The sequence below is a fragment of the Gigantopelta aegis genome, chromosome 9, assembly GCF_016097555.1.
Source record: "Gigantopelta aegis isolate Gae_Host chromosome 9, Gae_host_genome, whole genome shotgun sequence".
Taxonomy (NCBI): Eukaryota; Metazoa; Mollusca; class Gastropoda; order Neomphalida; family Peltospiridae; genus Gigantopelta; species Gigantopelta aegis.
Window position 1 is genome coordinate 61,599,470 of NC_054707.1, and position 22,915 is coordinate 61,622,384.

Here is a 22,915-nt window from a genome sequence, read left to right on the forward strand (position 1 = left end):
TAAATAAAATGCTGGATTACAGATTGTAGGAATACATCTAATGTACATATTGTATTCATCCGGATTAGAAAATAATGCAAGAAAATAGATGTTCGGGTAATTTTGTCATTTAAAAATAGTTTTTTTCAGTAATTAATCAAATATAAATGTGTTAAAGCTGCATGATTATTCCAGATATCACAACTATTAAAACCTCCAACTACAGTAGGCTATCAATAAAATATAGTCAGGAATATTGGTGGCTGCCAATAGTTTTGATGGTTCATTATGAAAATCAGCATGGCCGATGGATTTGAAATTCCCACACCTGGTAACTTGAAGACACCCACACACCCAGCATACAGGATTTCCTCCCAACACTAATGTTCAGGACATTAAGTCATTACTTCATACAGGTACAGTCATGTTTGTGTTTCCTTCCTCAGACAGTGTATTTTTTTAATACTGATATTTCTTGGATGTGCCCTGTTAAGGTCTTCACAATCTAGGGGTCAATCAAGTGCATGTGTTTTAATGGAATTCTTTAAAGGGGTAGAGGCACTCTGACTATCTTTGTTGTCTCTACATATATACCTGAGTACACACACCCAACTGAAAGTAAATATCTTCAGGAGTTTTATTTTAAAACATTTTGTTGTTTAATATGACATATTGCATTTGTACAAAAAACTATATGCAATATATATGCTTTTTGAGGTGTACATTATATTAGGTTGCACTGTAGAAACAACAGTTTCAGTGAGGTTGTCAGTTTATGTCAGAATACACCAGATCCTGGTTGTCATAAAGACACATAGCTGGACACTTTTTGAAAAATGTATGTTATCAGTATAGGTAGTACTAAACCAAATAACTTCCGGCTGGGTCAAAGTTGGAGGTGCACCGAACTTTTGATAGAGAAGTGAACACCACAAGTCCTGTGATTGGTTATAAATGTGAGTGTGTTGGTTATAAAAAATAATAGTTTCATCTGAGTAAAAAAAATGTGCAATTTTATTTCATCTAGTACCAATGTGTCAAGTAGCCTTGTGCTTGAAACATGTATGGGGTACCTGTACCTGTAAAAAAAAAAAAGTACTCGAATTTTGTGCGAAACTAGGGTAGTCATAGACGCTACCAGTTATCTCAGAAACGAGCAGCTTGACCCCCATTTTTTTTCTGATTCACTTTAAGTGTAAGGGGTGGTAGTATTTATATCCGTGGTGTTTATGTCGGTTGATACGTTGCAGGTAGGAGTTTTAGCCACATATGTTAACTATTGTCGTCTATGGGATTTGATTTGGTAGTATACACCCTATAGCAGCATGTTCAGTGCATAATAAAAAATATTATGATTTTAGCCATTTTTATTTAATTAAACTATACTGATTTTTTAATTAGCCATCACTCGATCATGCAAGTTCACAGAATGACCTTTTTTTTATTGACAATAATCTCTGTACTGATGGCTCTGAATGGAGTTTGAAATCAAAGTCTAGCACTATAAATACAAATACAAATATACTGACAGAAAGAAATAAGGGAACACACAAAGAGTAACCGACTATAATGAATGAAATTTAACCCTCAATACAACAGCTGTTAAATATGGTGACCATGTTATAGGCAACAGTTGAACTAATGATTTTAATAGCACATTATATTTTTATATTAAAAATAGCAACATTACTATAGTGGGTAGTAATTAAATTTAGTTTACATTAACATTGTTCCCTTACTTTTTTATGTATGAATATTCTGAAAACTCCAATTTGTAAAGAAGTTGATTTTTAAAAATTCATTTTGACATATTAAATAGGGTGCTAAGTTATATTTTAGACAAAATTTGTTGTTTTATGCAAAATTTTAAAAGTAAATTTGTGAAAAACTTTACACATACTTTATACTATTACTGTGAAAAACATACCAGACCCTCTGTTTTGTTGTCACTATTGTGCCAGGCCGGCCAGTTCTTATTGTTGTACAGAGTTACAATAAGGTTGTTAGAACATAAACATATCCTCAATATTCTGATAGATCTATCTTCTTAAGATCATTTTTTTTCTTATGGCTAAAACGTAGTTAGCAGAAATCTCAATTATTAAAAGCATTTTGATTACCTTAGGTCTATTCAGAAGATTACCAATCGTTTTTGTTCAGGATTTGATTATCTGCCTTGATAAATTAGATGTTGATTAATTTTATTTTATTGTTAAAGCTGTATTACCTGTTACTAGCTAAATAAAATGCTGCAATTACAGATTGTCAATAAGGAATAGATGAGCTAATGCGTATGGAACATATTTTCTATCATTCCGGATTAAAAAATAATGCCAAGAAAATAGATTGTTCGGGTAATTTTTGTCATTTAAATGTTTTAGTTTTGTGACAAAAAATATATTTTAAATCAACAGAAAAACTAATGCAGTGTTACATAAGCTGCATTAAGCCTTGATTATTCCAGCATATTATCAACAACTGATTAAAACTTTGTTCCAACCATCACAATAGTAGGCTTGATAAAAATCAATTTCAGGTATCTTTTGTTGTAACTCTTGGTGGGGTGCCATGTGGTTATATGGTGTAACCATGAAAAAATACCAGCATGGCCGATGGATTTGAAAATGGAAAACCTGGTACATTAACTTGTTTTTACAACCCACCACCCAGCATAACCAGGATTTCCTCCCAAAACAAGTATGTTCGCAGGGACATTAAGTCAATACTAATAGCTTGGAACAGGTTACAGTCATTGGTTGTGTTGCACCTGGAACCTCAGACAGAAGCATGTGTCTTTTAGAATACTGATTATTTTTTGATGTGCCTGTTAAAGTGTCTTGGCATAATCTATAGTGGTCAAGACCCATTTTACAAGTGCATGTGTACTTAAGGCATTCTTTAACCAAGGGTAGAGGTTATCTGACATACACTACTTTTGTTTTGTGTCTGTAGTAAATAAACATTTAAAATCTAGTGGTGAATGTAGACACCCAGCTTTGTAGCAAAACGATTGCATGTCCTGTGATATTTAGGGTTAGATGTGGTTTCAGTGACATATGCATCGCTGTTTACTATGAAAACACCAGACTGAAAATTAACATATAAATGCTTGGTACTAAATTTTACGAGGAATATCTTTGTTGTTTAATATGAATACGGGTTTGTATTGACATGTAGAAAATATTAGTTACAAAAATGAAGGTTCACACACGACCCATGTCATTATGTAGAAATACACTTAGAACACAGTGAGGTTGTCATGGTGGATGTCAGAAGACACAGACGGTGATCACTTTGGTTGCATAAGAGACAGTTATGCTGGACACTTACTTTTTGTAAAAAAATGGTATGTTATCAGTATAGGTATTCACATCATACCAAATAACTTTCCCTGCGGGGGGTCGAAAGGTTCGAGGTGCACCGAAACTTTTGATATAGAGCGTGAACCACCACAAGTCCTGTGATTTGGTATATAAATGTGAGTGTGTTGGTTGTAAAAAATAAATAGTTTTTTCTCTGGGTAAAAATAAATGTGCAATTTTATTTCATCTAGTACCCAATGTGTCAAGTAGCCTTGTGGCTTGAAACATGTATGGGGGTACCTGTAAAAAAAAAGTACTCAAATTTTTTGAAACTGGCGAAACTAGGGGTAAGTCATAGACGCTACCCGTTATCTCACAGAAACTCAGCAGCAGCTTGACCCCCATTTTTTTCTGATTCACTTTAAGTGTAAGGGGTGGTAGTATTTATATCCGTGTGGCGTTTATGTCGGTTTGATACGTTGCAGGTAGGAGTTTTAGCCGCATATGTTACTATTGTCGTCTATGGGGATTTGATTTGGTAGTGATACACCCCTATCCTATAGCACATATTCAGTGCATAATACAAAAAATATTATGATTTTGTCATTTTATTTAATTAAACTATATACTGGTTGATTAATTAGCCATCACTCGATCATGCAAGTTCACAATGACCTTGACCTTGACAAATAATCTCTGTACATGGCTCTGAATGGAGTTTGAATCAAAGTTAGCACTGAAGAAAAGTTGTTTTTTGGCCTATAATTCATACTGTAAAAGATTTCAATAATTTTCTTTTTTACCATGGTATTTGACTTGCCATATACAACTGCTCTTAAATATGGTATTATATATAGGCAACCTGAACTAAGATTTTAATAGCAATTTTATTTTTATATTAAAAATAGCATGTGCCAATGGTGGGTTAATGTCTTTAGTTTCCATTAACATTGTGTTAATTGTTAATTTTTTTATGTATGAAATTCTGAAAACTCAAATTTGTAAAGAAGTTGATTTTTATTGTCATTTTGACATATTTATAGGGTGCTAAGTTATATTTTAGACAAATTTGTAGTTTTATGCAAAAATTTAAAGTAAATTTGAAGAAAAAACTTTACCAAAAACATAATTAAATTTGTTGTCACTATTGTGCCTTCTGTTCTTATTTGTACATAACAATAAGGTTGTTAAACATATACTTAGATCTCCAGATCATTTTTTTTTCTCTTAATAATCACTTAGTTAGCTCTCATGAAAAGCATTTTGAGTTTATACTAGATTCAGAACCAATTTTTTCAGATTTGATTATCTGCCTTGGATTAAGTTGATAATTTATTTTATTGTTAAAGCTGTATTACCTAATGTTACTAGCTAAATAAAATGCTGGATTACAGATTGTAGGAATACATCTAATGTACATATTGTATTCATCCGGATTAGAAAATAATGCAAGAAAATAGATGTTCGGGTAATTTTGTCATTTAAAAATAGGTGTTTTTTTTCAGTAATTAATCAAAAATAAATGTGTTAAAGCTGCATGATTATTCCAGATATCCACAACTATTAAAAACCTCCAACTACAGTAGGCTATAAATAAAATATAGTCAGGAATATTGGTGGCTGCCAATAGTTTTGATGGTTCATTATGAAAATCAGCATGGCCGATGGATTTGAAATTTCCCACACCTGGTAACTTGAAGACACCCACACCCAGCATACAGGATTTCCTCCCAACACTAATGTTCAGGGGACATTAAGTCATTACTTCATACAGGTACAGTCATGTTTGTGTTTCCTTCCTCAGACAGTGTAATTTTTTTAATACTGATATTTCTTGGATGTGCCTGTTAAGGTCTTCACAATCTAGGGGTCAATCAAGTGCATGTGTTTTAATGGAATTCTTTAAAGGGGTAGAGGCACTCTGACTATCTTTGTTGTCTCTACATATATACCTGAGTACACACACCCAACTGAAAGTAAATATCTTCAGGAGTTTTTATTTTTAAACATTTTGTTGTTTAATATGACATATTGCATTTGTACAAAACTATATGCAATATATATGCTTTTTGAGGTGTACATTATATTAGGTTGCACTGTAGAAACAACAGTTTCAGTGAGGTTGTCAGTTTATGTCAGAATACACCAGATCCTGGTTGTCATAAAGACACATAGCTGGACACTTTTTGAAAAATGTATGTTATCAGTATAGGTAGTACTAAACCAAATAACTTCCGGCTGGGTCAAAGTTGGAGGTGCACCGAACTTTTGATAGAGAAGTGAACACCACAAGTCCTGTGATTGATTATAAATGTGAGTGTGTTGGTTATAAAAAATAATAGTTTCATCTGAGTAAAAAAAATGTGCAATTTTATTTCATCTAGTACCAATGTGTCAAGTAGCCTTGTGCTTGAAACATGTATGGGGTACCTGTAAAAAAAAGTACTCGAATTTTGTGCGAAACTAGGGTAGTCATAGACGCTACCAGTTATCTCAGAAACGAGCAGCTTGACCCACATTTTTTTCTGATTCACTTTAAGTGTAAGGGGTGGTAGTATTTATATTCGTGGTGTTTATGTCGGTTGATACGTTGCAGGTACGAGTTTTAGCCACATATGTAACTATTGTCGTCTATGGGATTTGATTTGGTAGTATATACCCTGTAATGTTAATCCTTATTTTGGAATAGCCATTTAACATGTTTAGTAGAAACTTGTGATTTTTTAAACAACCAAAATCCCCCTGAACTGAATGTGACAGAATGTCTTCTTTTTTTATACTCACATGGGTGGTCAGTTCTGATCAGCTAATACTAGTATTTCTCTATGCAACTATAATACAAATACAAATATACTGACAGAAAGAAATAAGGGAACACACAAAGAGTAACCGACTATAATGACTGAAATCTAACCCCTCAATACACAGTGTTACAAGTTGACCATGTTACTGGCAGTCAGTTCAACACTACTGACATTCAAACCCACATTATAACTTTTTATAAAATATGAACATTACTATGCCAGTAGTAAATTAAATTTGGTCTACAATTCCATCTGTTCCCTTACTTCTTTCCATCAGTATATATTGTGATAATACTCCTAAATACTAGGACCATGGGGGTTAAAAAATATAAATATCTAAATACCATCTTCAGTATTCTGGTTAGGAATGCTGGTGAGGAGCTTAGTGTGAAATTCATGACATTATTATACACATAGTTATACTATTACTGTGAAACCCTCAAAACCAGACCCTCTGTAAAACTGAACATTTATTCATCATATATATCTAATGGATGGCAGGCCGGCCAGTAGCAACCAGTTGCTGGTCAGAGAGTTCCGACCTCCATTGACCACCATGGGCAGAACATTATTTGGATATCCTCAATATATGCTTGTCTTGTCTATCTTCTTAAGATATATTTTCCCATGGCTCAAACGTAACAGCAGAAATGATGACAATTACTTTAGCTGCAATATGAATTACCTTAGGTCAGGGTCTTTACCAATGGCAGTTGTTGGGGGTTTGGGGGGTTGCTGCGGGATAAAATTACTGCTGTCTAAGTTTAAGTAATAATTTTGGCTTTTAATTTTGTGTTTAACTGTTACAAAGTTATTGGTTTAAAACTGCAATAGGCAATCTCAAAACTGCCATAGATGAGCTTTTTGCTTATGGAAAAAATAACTTCTATAATTGCCAAAGGTGACAAAATCTTAAGTTTGGACCCTGTTTTCCAAACACCGGTCGAATGTTTTAGGGTGACAAAAATATACATTTAAATTACAGTTTATGTCAGTTTTACATATAGAGGAACATTAAGTTTTCAGAGAAGCAAGTAATTATTATAAAAACTGAAAACTTACGTTGTTGACCATCACATAGCCCCGGTCTCTGATGCCATCTATTTTCAGTATCTCACTGTTGTAACTCTTAACAAGGGTGTGTCGATATAAGATGTAACCATAATACTATAAACAATAAAAATACACAAATACAAAATGTAACCATATTACCTTTTTTTTACAACATAGGCTAAATAAAGATGTAACCATAATTCTAAAACAATAAAAATAAAACATGTAACTGTAATACTAAATGAAAATAAAAATAATATTATGGTCAAGCCTGCACAAATGGAAACCTCCATTAAGAAGCCATCTGTCTTAAAAGAACATTATACTATACAGTGCTGTCTGGTGTTTTGGCGAACCTAAGCATTCAAAGACCATTTTCTATATGAACACTGTGAAATACTTAATAAAATGTGTCTCTCACCAATGAAGCAGTGCATAATCTGACATACACTACAAATTGTTTTATGTCTGTAGTAAATAAACATTTTAAAATTGTACATGAATGTAGACACCCACTTTGTATCCAAAACGATTTGCATGTCCGGTGATTCGGCGCAGTAGATGTGGATCGGTGACCTCGCTATTTACAGACCGCCCATGACCTCACTTTGAAGCCCATAAATGCTACACTAATGTCCGAGGAATATTTTAGTACTTTTTTGTTTTGTATTGTAGAAAATATTACTATGAAAATGAAGGATCACACACGACCCATGTCATGATCAGTTTCGGAATCGTTTTCTTGAGTGGCACAGTACTGCAGATGTATACATGTTCATTGTCATACATGGCTAAGATGCCTACATGGATTTTTTTTCGGGTAGATTGTGATCTTATTTCACTTTTATTTTCTGTAACAATGTGACATTTGTGAACTGGAATGACTGTCAATTAAGGTGGTAAACTTTTGTTTTCTTTGCATTTGTCTGTGTTTTCATTTTCAGTTTAAATAAAAATAACAACAATAAATAATAATAATAATAATTATACCATTTACTATAATTAAACAAATGTGGGAAACGTGTTTTTAGACTGGTTTTAACATTCTTAATATCAATAAGGCTCACTTACTTTGCATTTATATACACGATAACAGCTAGGTGAATGATTTACTTTGAAATTATCATATAATTATTGATAATTCTAATAATTTTTAATTGTACCCTAAATAATAAATATGTTGATACTTGATTAACAATTGAAAAAGGAATTGAATTTTAATTTGTAAAAACACCGACAACATGACAACTTTCCAAGCATACTTAAGCAAAATACCAAGTGCACCGAATCACCGGACGTGCCGATATACCGGACACGGCTGTACTATAAAATCATCTCTTGCAAAATTCTATTAATCTTTATAAAAAAAAACACACTTCAAGTGGAAAAGTGATGAAATAGCATGTTGTCTGTCTTTAGACCGAGTAACAAATGATACCAACCTGTCCCTGATTCTTCATGTTGATGGGATATGTTGACTTCAAGACCGAGTAACAAATGATACCAACCTGTCCCAGATTCTCCATGTTGATGGGATATGTTGACTTCAAGACCGAGTAACAAATGATACCAACCTGTCCCAGATTCTCCATGTTGATGGGATATGTTGACTTCACAACACCAGACGTAAGTTTTAAAACACCATCTTGTATTGAAAACAACTGTAAAAGAAACAAGTATGGAGCACAGAGAAGGTAATTTGTGATTAAAAATTAATACTAGTATTAAATACTAGCCATATTTAAATTTTTTGCACTACATCTCCCTGTGTGTGACTAAAACTGAAATTGTTAGATAAGTGAGTGCGCAATATTTTCACCATAGTTGTGGATGATTTTATTAAATGTGTTGGGCCGATGCGAGGATGACAAAGGAAGGATTTATTAGTCTTGTGTCCTGCTCACATCTGCCATACATATTTAATGCATTGATTTATTCCAAAAAAGGATTCTCCATCTTAGTATACTCTGATGGTGCACCATGTTTTGATACAATGTAATCATCTTAAGCCAAACAGAAAAGATGTATTACGGACATGGATATATGTCGGGGCCTTAGGCACAACCCATTGTTGGTAAAGTAATTAATCTTGCCTTTTTACAAGGTGAGAAGTTTCATTTCTCAATGCCAGCAAACTAATTAATTAATTAATTGATATTACAGGCCCTCTTTTAAGCTTCTTAATCTGCACCTGTATTTGGCAAATGAAATGTAGAGGAATCTTTTCAAATCTACCATGATCTGATGTTAAAATGTTTAAAGGTAGAGTAAACTCAAAGAAGAGATTTATGTTGGAAAGATGCATACCCGGACCACCAACACATACTGACACTTTAACAAATGAAAAACGTGTAATTTTAGAGTTAATAAAAAACCATGATTATTCCTGCTAACTGGGGTAGCCATTTTGTTTCGTTTTTGTCATGTCTGGTGGTATAGCTTGGGGCGAAGTGACGTCAGCTCTGTCCATCTCCTCTATGTATAGTGTAAACAAACGCTCTAATTTACGACAAGGCGCTTCGCTTTCATCAACCTGACTTGTAAAACAACATAAATGACTTGATAGTATAATAAACTATTTAACTAATATATTTCAGTTTGCGTCAATAGAACAAAATGGAGTTACCACTCACGATACCCAAGTGATAATTTTCTTTTCTTTGGGACTACGTAATTGGTCAGTTTTGTGATTTTAGATGGGGAAAGTCTACTTAATCAAGGGTTTTACAAAATTACTTACAATAATAAAGCAAGACGACTGATCGATTACGATTAGAGGGATGTCCGTGCGGTTAACACAATACCCTGTGATCTTAATAAAAGAGGTAAGTCTTTTTAGTGTCTAGACACAGTGTCTGGGGACCGTCTAAATATACACCTGCCAATCAGGAACCACAGGTACAGGCCATGGAAAAAAATGACCAATTAACTAAGAAAACACTCCGATTATTATTTCAGTACGTGGGTTAATTTATGTACAAACCATAATTCAGTTATTTCAACACTTTGACAATGGTGGTTTATTTTGTTTAAATATAATATATAATTGTTGCTGGCTTACTGGGATGACTATTATTACAGAATATAGCAATGCATCCACAAAAATCAGGTATGTTTTGTTTCTTCAGTTCGAAGACTAATTCCTGACGTGACACATTAGGTATTACGTAACCACCTGCTCGCCAGAGGGCGTATTCACTGGGATGGTACAAAATGGCTGCGCCCATTATATATAATAGCCGTCACATTTAACCGTTTTATTAATTAACTATACGATTATACTTGTTGATATTAAGCAATAATGTGCATTATATATCGTTGAATACGCATATCAGGTCAAATGCCTTGATTGTCCCTCCTTTAAGAGATAATGGATTTTATTCAAAATTTTAAAAACCCTACCTGTAATATTTGTATACCACTGTACATCAGAAAAGCATTCCACAACTGATTTCCATCATGCTCAATTCAGCAGAAGTCCGTGAATGTTTTATCTTACTTGAATATTTCTTTTACATATTGAAGTGACAGACCTTAGTTTTTAAACACTAAGGCATATTTTTCACTATTAAAACCATTTTTGATAACTGAAATCTGTCTTTACTAAGATTTTATTGTTTAGATTATCCATTTCTATACATCTGAAGTGTTTCCTGGTGCCAGTGCGCCACGACTGGTATATCAAAGCTTGTGGTATGTGTTATCTTGTCTATGGGAAGGTGCATATAAAAGATTCCTTGCTACTAATGGAAACACTTTTCCTGTCAGCTTGCTCTGAATGTGCACATAAAACCCTATGACATGACACACTAATGGAAAAATGTATCAGGTTTCCTCTCTAAGATGATGTCAAAATGACCAAATGTTTAACATTCAATAGCCAATGATTAATACATCAATGTACTCTAGTGGTCTCGTTAAACAAAGCAAATGTTTTGTTTCCTGGTCATCCTGGTGTTTTTAACATCACAAAATGCATGTTTTATATTTTTAAAAACACACATGCGTCTGAGAAGAAATGGTTATGGAGTCGAGTTCTAATCTATGTTTAAGGGTATTTCACTGTGTCAATGTCACAGACTCTTGTTTCACTCAGTTATAATTTTATCCAGATATGTTACAGGTTTGTAGATTTAACTAAACTTAGTGTCCATTTTCACGAGCTGAAACTAGGGTCTGCACCTTTAATGAAGCTCATATCAATAGATACTCCACTCCACATTTACCTCCCCTTTCCCTTTCCGTTAACTCTAATACTGAAGTCACAAAACATCTCACCTTAGTTAAAGTAACTGATCCATACGCAACTTTGGTGACATTTGGTGGAACTGGCATGGGTTTATTACTTGTATACTGAATAAAAACAAAAAATATTTTTAACATACCGTAATGCAAAACCTTGCACATTTTCATACAACACCTATTCTCTCAAATAACATTTTGTAATGCTGAGGCCACCTTCCTCAAAAATACTTGTCAAAACCACACAAACCTTTCCCTATTACAGTGATGTGGCACGTATTGCTATTATGTGGCACGTATTGCTATTATGTGGCTCTAGTTTTATATTTGGTTCACTTATAGCCAGTCTGTTTTTAACTTCATTTCATTTATTGCTATTATGTGGTATGTATTACTATACTAAACTCCACTGAAAGCACACTACACAATTTTTTATTTTATTGCTATCACCTGTGTGAGGTTACTATAAAAAACACAATGATCGTAACCCTTGTATACAGTTTGGGGGTTAATTATTGCCTCCCAGAATACAGCCAGTCATCTAAAATCAGGTTTTTTTTCTTCTCATATCTTTTTCACAACAACAAATCTAACTGGTGTGCTTTCAGTGTATTTTATTAACAAAAATTATGCAAATTGCGCCCAAAAATTTAAATTATTACTTTCCAAAATTATCAGGCTTTTTCCTACCTCAGTGTCCCTGCTGGTCTGTTTTAAAAATATAAGAACAACACAATACTTATTCATTGGTGCAGCCAGCATGAGGCAGACAAGGCGCTTACCTCGTCTGGAATTTCCCCAGATTTATTTTATTTTTCCCATGACACTGACAAGTCTGGGTTTGCTTCGGCAATTTTTCCTCCAGTTATTAATTTTGTACTTTGATCAGTTCACCAAAATGAATGCTCATAAACAGAAAGACATTATCACGATAATCCCGTTGAAAAATTGAGTCAGCTTATACATTGTACCAAACTTTTTGTACCAGAGATTTTGGGACAAAATATGGGGTCAATCTATCCACAGAATCCATGATATATGGCAACCCAACTTTGAAATGGTCATACAATCTTTTTCTTGGGGGGGGGGGGGGGGGGAGAGGGGCACACATCCTTTGATCTTGACACAGTGTTCTTGCTAACTCAAAAGAAAACTCAAGCTACAGCAGCTGAGACAGAGTATACATGCAAATGTTTGTTTATAGTCACATTAATAATAGTTTACTTAATAAATGTAATTATGAGAAACTGATGCCGAATAACAACCTTTTAAAGGTAGATGTTTAGTGAACAACAGTGATTTTTATTTTACTTGCCAAAAAATATATAATTTCATCTCCACCTCCTTATGAAAAGGAAACAAATAGTATAAATTATCAAATAACCACCATACCATCCCACCATCCACAAAAAGAAAGAAAACGAAACTGAGGGTTTTACAATACCTGTTTAATAACCTTGCTCAATTGAAAATATTTTTCTGTAGTATCTAAATTATCAAATAACCACCATACCATCCCACCATCCACAAAAAGAAAGAAAACGAAACTGAGGGTTTTACAATACCTTTTTAATAACCTTGCTCAATTGAAAATATTTTTCTGTAGTATCTCCGGCCTCTGTAATTGGAGAATCATGATCATAACTTGTAACCACTATCTTCAATGGTTTTCCTAGTAAGATTCCTGAAAAAAACAGGGGGGAAATATTCACAGCATGAAACTTTCAAAACATCTGTAGCCTAACAATATTTCACAGATTAAGACTTGTGATCAACTAATTGATTCATTTCAACTTATTTTCATGCTTATATCCAATCAAGGTTCAAGCATGCTGTCCTGGGCACATACCTCAGCTATCTGGACTGTCTGTCCAAGACAGTGGGTTAGTTGGTTAGTGGTTAGTGAGACAGAAGAGGGTGTAGTGGCCTTACACCTACCCATCACCATCCACAAAAAGTCTTTAAGAACTTGCTCTGGGTGGGAGCCGATACCGGGCTGTGAACCCTGTACCTACAAGCCTGTAGTCTGATGGCTTAACCACTGCGCCACCGAGGCCAGTGATCAACTAATAATACCATTGTTCAATGCAGATTTGACAACATTACACACTTTTATATATGATATTTTAATTCTTTAAGTAATTTTAAAGAACCAAACCTCAGTCTTCACCATAAGCAAAGTCAAGGCAAGCTGCAGATCATTCAAACTGGTGCTAGGCAAGTGATCAATCTGATTAAAATTAGCTCTACTGGTCTACCAGTAGATCTAACAGCATTGCGTGGACTTCCATGTCCAGGTGACATTTCATCTATAAATAACAATTTAAATATCGACCAATTACACTTTGCCTTTTATAGCGTTATTCAGGAGCATACAAATTCTAAAAATATTGTGCAAGACTATTTACGCAATAGGCGAACTTGTTGGTCTATTTCAATATTAAAAAACAGGGGGAAAAGTGCAGTAATAAACTCTGGATTGTATACTAATATAAACAGATTTTATGGCTATACCATCACAGGTTTTTTTTGTCATCTTGAAACAAATTTTATATAAAATTTTATATTGAAATTAGTTTCCGGCATACTTCGTAATTCACCCGAATCATTTCGTATACCCTCGGCATAATCCAGAATGTTTTCAAAATCTTTTCAAATCACTAGGATGATTTTGCCAGTAAGGTTTTGATTGATTGAATGAAAGGTCAACTGGACATGAGCTCCGACGGGTTGCTGTTAGATCCACAGGTAATTAACCAGTGGAACTAATTTTTTAATTAAATTTTATTACAAGGAAATCAATTGGTCACTCTCCTAAAACATTTACAGGTGAGTATGGAGGAGAGTGGGAGGAATGACTCGCCTTTTCTGGCAAACATTGTACCTTGTCAACTGTTTCAATAATGATGATACCAAATTGAGTGCGTTGATCAAATATCTTCATCTGAAAGATATGATTCTTTAAAGGTGCAGACCCTAGTTTCAACCCGTAAAAATGGACACTGAGTTTGGTTAAGTTACAAACCTGTAACACATTTGGATAACGTTACAAGAGAGTGAAACCAGAGTCTGTAAAGTTGAAATGGTGAAATACCGTTAAAAAGAGACTAAAACTCGACTCCATAACTGTTACTTCTCAGATGCATGTGCATTTTTTTTTAAATGCATTTTGTGGTATTAGAAACACCAGGATGACCAGAAAAACTTCAGTTGTATGGAAATGGATAATATAAACAATAGAATATAAATAAAGTTTGATTTCAGTGATCATAAACGGCTCTAATAGTGAAAAATATGCCTTATTGTTTAAAAACTAGGGTCTGTCCCTTTAAATTATATGATGATGTGACCACTACAGAGTAAATGGCATCAACCTGTGAACACTTTTAAAATGTTGAACATGTGCTACTACAGAGTAAATGGCATCAACCTATGAACACTTTTAAAATGTTGAACATATCGTACTACAGAGTAAATGGCATCAACCTGTGAACACTATTAAAATGTTGAACATGTGCTACTTTCTGACTGCAGAATTAACGGTACTGCTTTGCACATTGTAAATACAATGCAGTTTGAGTTCAATACATTCAGCTATTATCACCATTCTAGGCACAAATACTGTTTTCATTGTTTTTGGATGGGGTGAGCCAGGGTGTTCCCTTTGTGGTTTTGTGAATCAAAATGATGAACAAATTTAAGTTTGATTGGTTTAACGACACCACTAAAGCACATTGATTTATTAATAACTGGCTAGTAATTTTTACATTTAGTCTTAGAGAGGTAACCTGATACATTTTTCCATCAGTAACAAGGGATCTTTAATATGCACCATTCCAGACAAGATAGTACATACCACGGCCTTTGATATACCAGTTGTGGTGTCAAAATGATAATGTTAAAGTTTTTTCTTGTGTAACAATTTGACATATTGTTAATCGTTGTTGGTCTGAAATTGCATGAATAGTGAAGTTCTACCTTCTTTTAATCAACACTTAACATGAATAGTGAAGTTCTACCTTCTTTTAATCAACACTTAACATGAATAGTGAAGTTCTACCTTCTTTTAATCAACACTCTTAACATGCTAGGGACCCATCCCACAGAAACTTTTTCTCTTCTGGGAAAAGTTATCACTTTAGCTCTCTGAGATTTTAAAGGGATTGTCATTATCAAATTCTTTCTGAAAGGCATCATTATCATGCAGATGCACAGAATAGGATGTGACATGCAATATGTATGCAACAACTCAAAATGTTTCTGCTTAATATATTGTCTTGAAGCTATAAAGTGGTGGTGTTATTAAACAAAAGACACTTTTTGAAGCTATGAACTTATGAATAACAAAATCAAACAACCCTACTCTTTTTTGTTCTCAAATATTCATTCTGCGACTAACCTGGCCAGTAACCAAAATTTGTTCCTCCTGCAAACATATATCTGTAAATAAAAAGAATTGTTTATTTAGATGTTTCCTTTATTTTTTTGCCTTATTCATTTGGTATTTGGAAATTTCTAAAATGGTATGGTAACTTGCAGATGATCTTCCATCGATTCCTAAAATAAAATTACATGTTTTTATAAACTATAAAATATTGCATGTAATTTGTTTTGGGTTTTTTTTAAAACGAATATACAATATTCCTTAATTGTCAATTAAATAACTTTAAAGTATCTGTTTAAAATATTTTATTACCATAGTTCAGTCATGGTACCAATATTGCTTAATTGTCAGTTAAATAACTTCAAAGCATCAGTTTAAAACAATTCAATTACCATAGTTCAGTTATGGTACCAAGACATTTAGCAAGATGTGTCGCCATGACAGTAGCAAGATCATGTGTGGATCCCAGACAGTGTTTATACAAACTTCAAAGGTCACAATGACAGGCAGGTCTATGAACATAATGGGACTCACATGCTAACACTAGCATTATAGGCAAGAAGAATATCAAGACTCTTTGCTATAGGTCTCCAATCAGAATGGTGCCACGGTTCACCCCAGTAGTCAATTATTCCTGTGTAAAACTCATTACAAACCTGTGACAAATAATACAACAACAGATTGTTATTCAACAAAGATATGCAATATATATATAGATGATAATAAACAAGTTACCAGTTATTATCAAATTTATGTCCCGAGTGAAATAATTTTCAGTTGTCACAAGCTTTAGCAAGTGACAAATGGAAATTATTTCACGAGGGACATAAATTTCATAATAACTGGTACTGAGTTCGTTATTCTATTTATTACCTCAGCTACTTTTTCTCTAAAAGCCTTTATTTTCGACGCACATGCACGAAGGCCAATCTGTATAGAAATGAGGTAAACCACTTTACGCACTGTTCTGAGAATTGCTATAACTTTGTAATTTAATCACGTTCATAGATAATTTTCAACAACAAAAGTATTCTTTATTCTGCTACAAAAGTTATAAGGAATTGCATTAAAATAAAATTTTGTTATAAATGTAACACAAAAAAACAGAGTCGTAAACACAAACTCTTTCAACTACATGACGTCATTTTGTGTGTTTGTCAAATCGTGATGACTTCATATTTAGTACCGACATGGTCATTGGTTTGTAAGCGTCAAATTGTCCAATAGTATTGTCCGTTAGTTCAATGCAGATTATTTCTCACTGAGAAAATATTGTAAATATTTTCCCTGTTATGAGTGACCACTGGGGTAATAAATAAGATTAAAAAGTTTGTAGCTGCAAGACCAAAGAAAACAATATTATTTTGGATTCAATTTCTACCTTTAAGTTATGTTCTTCCATCTGGCTATTTCTCGTTCCAGCCAATGCCCTATGACTGGTATATCAAAGGCCATGGTATGTGCTATCCTGTATGTGGGATTGTGCATATAAATATCCCTTGCTATTTATGAAAAAATGTAGCAAGTTTCCTCTCTAAGACTATAGGTAAAAATTACCAAATGTTTGACATCCAATAAACAATGACTAATAAATCAATGTGTTCTAAGTGTCATTAAAGGCATACTGTCACAGATTTAAGGACCTTATTTCTCCAAAAGAGGATAATAAATGAAAATTATCAATGTTTGGAAACCAAATCTGGCTATTGAATCACCTTAACTAAACCATGATGGAGTGAAATCCATGTCAATCCTCTTGGCAATATTAATTTTTAAATTATGGACCACTGCCATAATTCAATTATTTTTTACAAAATATCATTAATAAGTGGAGTATGATGGTTACTTAGATAGTTGACAAAAGTACATTTAGGGACAAAGTTTCACATAATGCTTTCTAAGGCCATTTAATAGCTCAGTGGTCTGTGACAATATGCCTTTAAACAAAATAAACTGTAATTTTTAAGAAAGATTCTGCTTTCTGTTCTGTATATAATTATTTTTAAATGCCTTTAGATTACCACATTGATTTTTTTACCCTGTAAAATTCATTATTATGTAAAATATGCTATTACTTCATGGGTAATTATATATATATATTAGTATTTACTATGGTTTAGGAATTTTTGCATTTTTGAAGTGTACCTGAAGGTGTGCTAGTCTCATGTTAGGTAGTCGCCATTCCTGTCTGCTTGAACCGTCTGACAGCTACGGTATATTCAGCTTGGTAATATTACCAATAAAAAATGACAGCACTTATTTGCATTCACAAAAAAAAGAAGATTTTAAGGGGTTTTTTTAATTGAATTCATTGATACTGTTGTGTTCGATGACTACCCAAATATTTACTTTACACTCAGTCATCATTACAAAAATAGTTAAAATATCTCACAAATACAATGTGACCAAGTTGATTCCAAGTCTTTGTTTCCAAGATTCAAAAATGGAAATTGCCAAGAGGGTTGACATGGATTTCCCTCAATCATGGTACAATTAAATAATAACAGTAAGGTTTGGCATCCCAAATGAATGTAATTTTCATTTTTATTATATGACATTTAGTGAAATACCTTAAAATATCAGTGAAATAAAAGTGTTGTCAGTCACTCAGTGATGATAAAACATTTTAGAGTGAAAATTTCACTCTAAAATGTGTTATCCTCACTGTAGAAAGTTTTATCTTCACTGTAAGAAAGCCTGAACTATTTAGCTGCTTATATTCCATTTTTTGAGTAATACGGTCCTGTAAATCTGTGATAATACTATGTCTTTAAGAATAGAATTACATTTATCACAATTGCACAGTACAACAAACTTACAGAAGGGCCATGAGGCTCCCATCTCCTCTGAGGCTCAAATGCCTTGGTGGCATTCACTGAAAATATAATCAATAGATTTACAAAACAAGACATCAAAGGCTCTCACATAGAAAGAAATACAAAAGGTGGATGTATGAATGAATAGATGGATGTATGGATACATTGATGGATGGATGGATGGATTTGGATGTATGAATGGATGATTGGATGGACTGATGAATGGATGACTTACAGATGGAATTATAGATGGATGGTGGATAAATGGATGGATTAAATTATCAAAAATGCAGTATTTATTTTAAGATTAGATAATATGTTGGCTTTGTACATACAGTACATACACAAAAACCCCAAAAAACTGCTATTAATAACAACAGAATTGACTTTTGTTTTGTGCCAAAAGCTGATCACATGGACAACAACTCTTAATTATCTCTCTGCTGGTTTCTTGTTAACTAATAAACTGTGTCTTGTAAAGACAATCAAAACAGCTGAGGTGTGTAACCAGAGCTATAAACAACATAAAAATAAAAAGTAAATAAAATGGTTTACTGGTGGGAGAAAAATCTATTGTGGCGTAGAGACCCTCAAGAGTTCCACACTTCAAGTACCAGTCGGCCCCTCCGTCGACAGTAAACAAAACAATGTCGTTTCCCAGGTATTCCCGGAGTGTCTTTTTCAAGTATCTCATGTAGTTGAAATCGCACGCAGAGTAGCTGCCATATTCGTTTTCTACCTGTAGTTACAACCAATAAAAATAGAAAATACTATATGAATGGCCTAAAAATACCATTTTTGTTTGTTTGTTTGTTTGTTTGTTTGTTTGTTTGTTTGTTTGTTTGTTGGTTCGTTCGTTCGTTCGTTCGTTCGTTCGTTCGTTCTTTATTTATTAATTTTCTACCTGCATTCATATCAAATAAACAATCTATTTGTTTACTTAGTATTTTTTTTTTATGAAAAATATTTTTTGAAAGTGATGGGAGTTGGGGAGGGATTATTTAAAATAATAATATTAGTATTAAATATAGAATTATAATATTAGTATTAAATATAGAATTATAATTATAGTAGTATTAAACATAGATTTATAATACTGGTATTAAAGATATGCAATAAGTGGATTCGACTATATTAGTATTAAATATAGAATTACAATACCAGTATTAAATATAGATTTATAATATTAGTATTAAATATAGATTTATAATATTAGTATTAAATACAGAATTACAATACCAGTATTAAGTATAGATTTATAATATTAGTATTAAATATAGATTTATAATATTAGTATTAAATACAGAATTACAATACCAATATTAAATATAGATTTATAATACTGGTATTAAATATAGAATTACAATACCAGTATTAAATATAGATTTATAATACCTGTATTAAATATAGAATTACAATACCAGTATTAAATATAGATTTATAATACTAGTATTAAAAATATAATTATAATACTAGTATTAAATATAGAATTATAATACCTGTATCAAATATAGAATTATAATACCAGTATTAAATATAGAATTACAATACCTGTATCAAATATAGAATTATAATACCAGTATTAAATACAGAATTATAATACCAGTATTAAATATAGAATTATAATACCTGTATCAAATATAGAATTATAATACCAGTATTAAATATAGAATTATAATACCAGTATTAAATATAGAATTATAATACCAGTATTAAATATAGAATTATAATACCAGTATTAAATATAGAATTATAATACCAGTATTAAATATAGAATTACAATACTAGTATTAAATATAGAATTATAATACTAGTATTAAATATAGAATTACAATACCTGTATCAAATATAGAATTATAATACCAGTATTAAATATAGAATTATAATACCTGTATCAAATATAGAATTATAATACCTGTATCAAATATAGAATTATAATACCAGTATTAAACATAGAATTATAACACCAGTATTAAATACAGAGAATCAAATATAGAATTATAATTCCAGTATCAAATATAGAATTATAATACCAGTATTAAATATAGAATTACAATACTAGTATTAAATATAGAATTATAATACTAGTATTAAATATAGAATTATAATATCTGTATCAAATATAGAATTATAATACCAGTATTAAATATAGAATTATAATACCAGTATTAAATATAGAATTATAATACCAGTATTAAATATAGAATTACAATACCTGTATCAAATATAGAATTATAATACCAGTATTAAATATAGAATTATAATACCAGTATTAAATATAGAATTATAATACCAGTATTAAATATAGAGTATCAAATATAGAATTATAATACCAGTATTAAATATAGAATTATAACACCAGTATTAAATATAGAATTATGATACCGGTATTAAATATAGAATTATCATACTAGTATCAAATATAGAATTATAATACCGGTATTAAATATAGAATTATAATACCGGTATCAAATATAGAATTATAATACCGGTATTAAATATAGAATTATAATACCGGTATTAAATATAGAATTATAATACCAGTATTAAATATAGAATTATAATACCTGTATTAAATATAGACTTATAATACTAGTATTAATATGAGTGAGGAACATGAACAATACTGGAAGAATGCAGTTAGCCACCACATAGTGAGAAATTAGTACCAGATTGCCCCCCACCCCTCCCCTCCACCCCTACCCAAAGACTGCATCTTACCTGAAATGGTTATAAAACATCATTAGGTCTTGGATTTAGGCTGATACCTAATCCAGACTTTTAAACAAGAAAAAACAGAATAAGACAGGAAGGGTCAGAATCGGGTGACACAGGATGGAAAGGAATGGGATGGGACAAGATGCTGATGATGAAGACGAGGTCAGGATGGAACAGGATGTTTTACACATTTAGTAACAATCCTCGGCCTCATTCCATGAACGAATTGTAGCTAAGGTTAATTGTAGTGACTTAAGGTGAGTTTTACAAATGGCATTTTACAGTCGTTATTTAAAATAATAATATTAGTATTAAATATAGAATTATAATATTAGTATTAAATATAGAATTATAATTATAGTAGTATTAAACATAGATTTATAATACTGGTATTAAAGATATGCAATAAGTGGATTCGACTATATTAGTATTAAATATAGAATTACAATACCAGTATTAAATATAGATTTATAATATTAGTATTAAATATAGATTTATAATATTAGTATTAAATACAGAATTACAATACCAGTATTAAGTATAGATTTATAATATTAGTATTAAATATAGATTTATAATATTAGTATTAAATACAGAATTACAATACCAATATTAAATATAGATTTATAATACTGGTATTAAATATAGAATTACAATACCAGTATTAAATATAGATTTATAATACCTGTATTAAATATAGAATTACAATACCAGTATTAAATATAGATTTATAATACTAGTATTGAATATAGATTTATAATACTAGTATTAAATATAGATTTATAATACTAGTATTAAATATAGAATTACAATACCAGTATTAAATATAGATTTATAATACTAGTATTAAAAATATAATTATAATACTAGTATTAAATATAGAATTATAATACCTGTATCAAATATAGAATTATAATACCAGTATTAAATATAGAATTACAATACCTGTATCAAATATAGAATTATAATACCAGTATTAAATACAGAATTATAATACCAGTATTAAATATAGAATTATAATACCTGTATCAAATATAGAATTATAATACCAGTATTAAATATAGAATTATAATACCAGTATTAAATATAGAATTATAATACCAGTATTAAATATAGAATTATAATACTAGTATTAAATATAGAATTACAATACTAGTATTAAATATAGAATTATAATACTAGTATTAAATATAGAATTACAATACCTGTATCAAATATAGAATTATAATACCAGTATTAAATATAGAATTATAATACCTGTATCAAATATAGAATTATAATACCTGTATCAAATATAGAATTATAATACCAGTATTAAACATAGAATTATAACACCAGTATTAAATACAGAGAATCAAATATAGAATTATAATTCCAGTATCAAATATAGAATTATAATACCAGTATTAAATATAGAATTACAATACTAGTATTAAATATAGAATTATAATACTAGTATTAAATATAGAATTATAATATCTGTATCAAATATAGAATTATAATACCAGTATTAAATATAGAATTATAATACCAGTATTAAATATAGAATTATAATACCAGTATTAAATATAGAATTACAATACCTGTATCAAATATAGAATTATAATACCAGTATTA

The 22,915-nt window shown here is 31.4% G+C and overlaps 1 protein-coding gene across 1 annotated transcript in view; it reads right to left on the reverse strand.

The window, feature by feature from the left end:
- Nucleotides 1-22,915, reverse strand: part of LOC121382049 (beta-galactosidase-like) — a 42,479-nt gene that overhangs the window by 12,669 nt on the left and 6,895 nt on the right. Inside the window, exons 6-13 of the mRNA XM_041511524.1 lie at nucleotides 19,136-19,319; nucleotides 18,584-18,639; nucleotides 16,299-16,420; nucleotides 15,780-15,820; nucleotides 12,946-13,064; nucleotides 11,417-11,491; nucleotides 8,713-8,799; nucleotides 7,148-7,252 (exon numbers count right to left, since the gene is read on the reverse strand). Coding sequence (XP_041367458.1) covers nucleotides 7,148-7,252; nucleotides 8,713-8,799; nucleotides 11,417-11,491; nucleotides 12,946-13,064; nucleotides 15,780-15,820; nucleotides 16,299-16,420; nucleotides 18,584-18,639; nucleotides 19,136-19,319 — 789 coding nt within the window. The remainder of the gene's footprint in view (nucleotides 1-7,147; nucleotides 7,253-8,712; nucleotides 8,800-11,416; nucleotides 11,492-12,945; nucleotides 13,065-15,779; nucleotides 15,821-16,298; nucleotides 16,421-18,583; nucleotides 18,640-19,135; nucleotides 19,320-22,915) is intronic.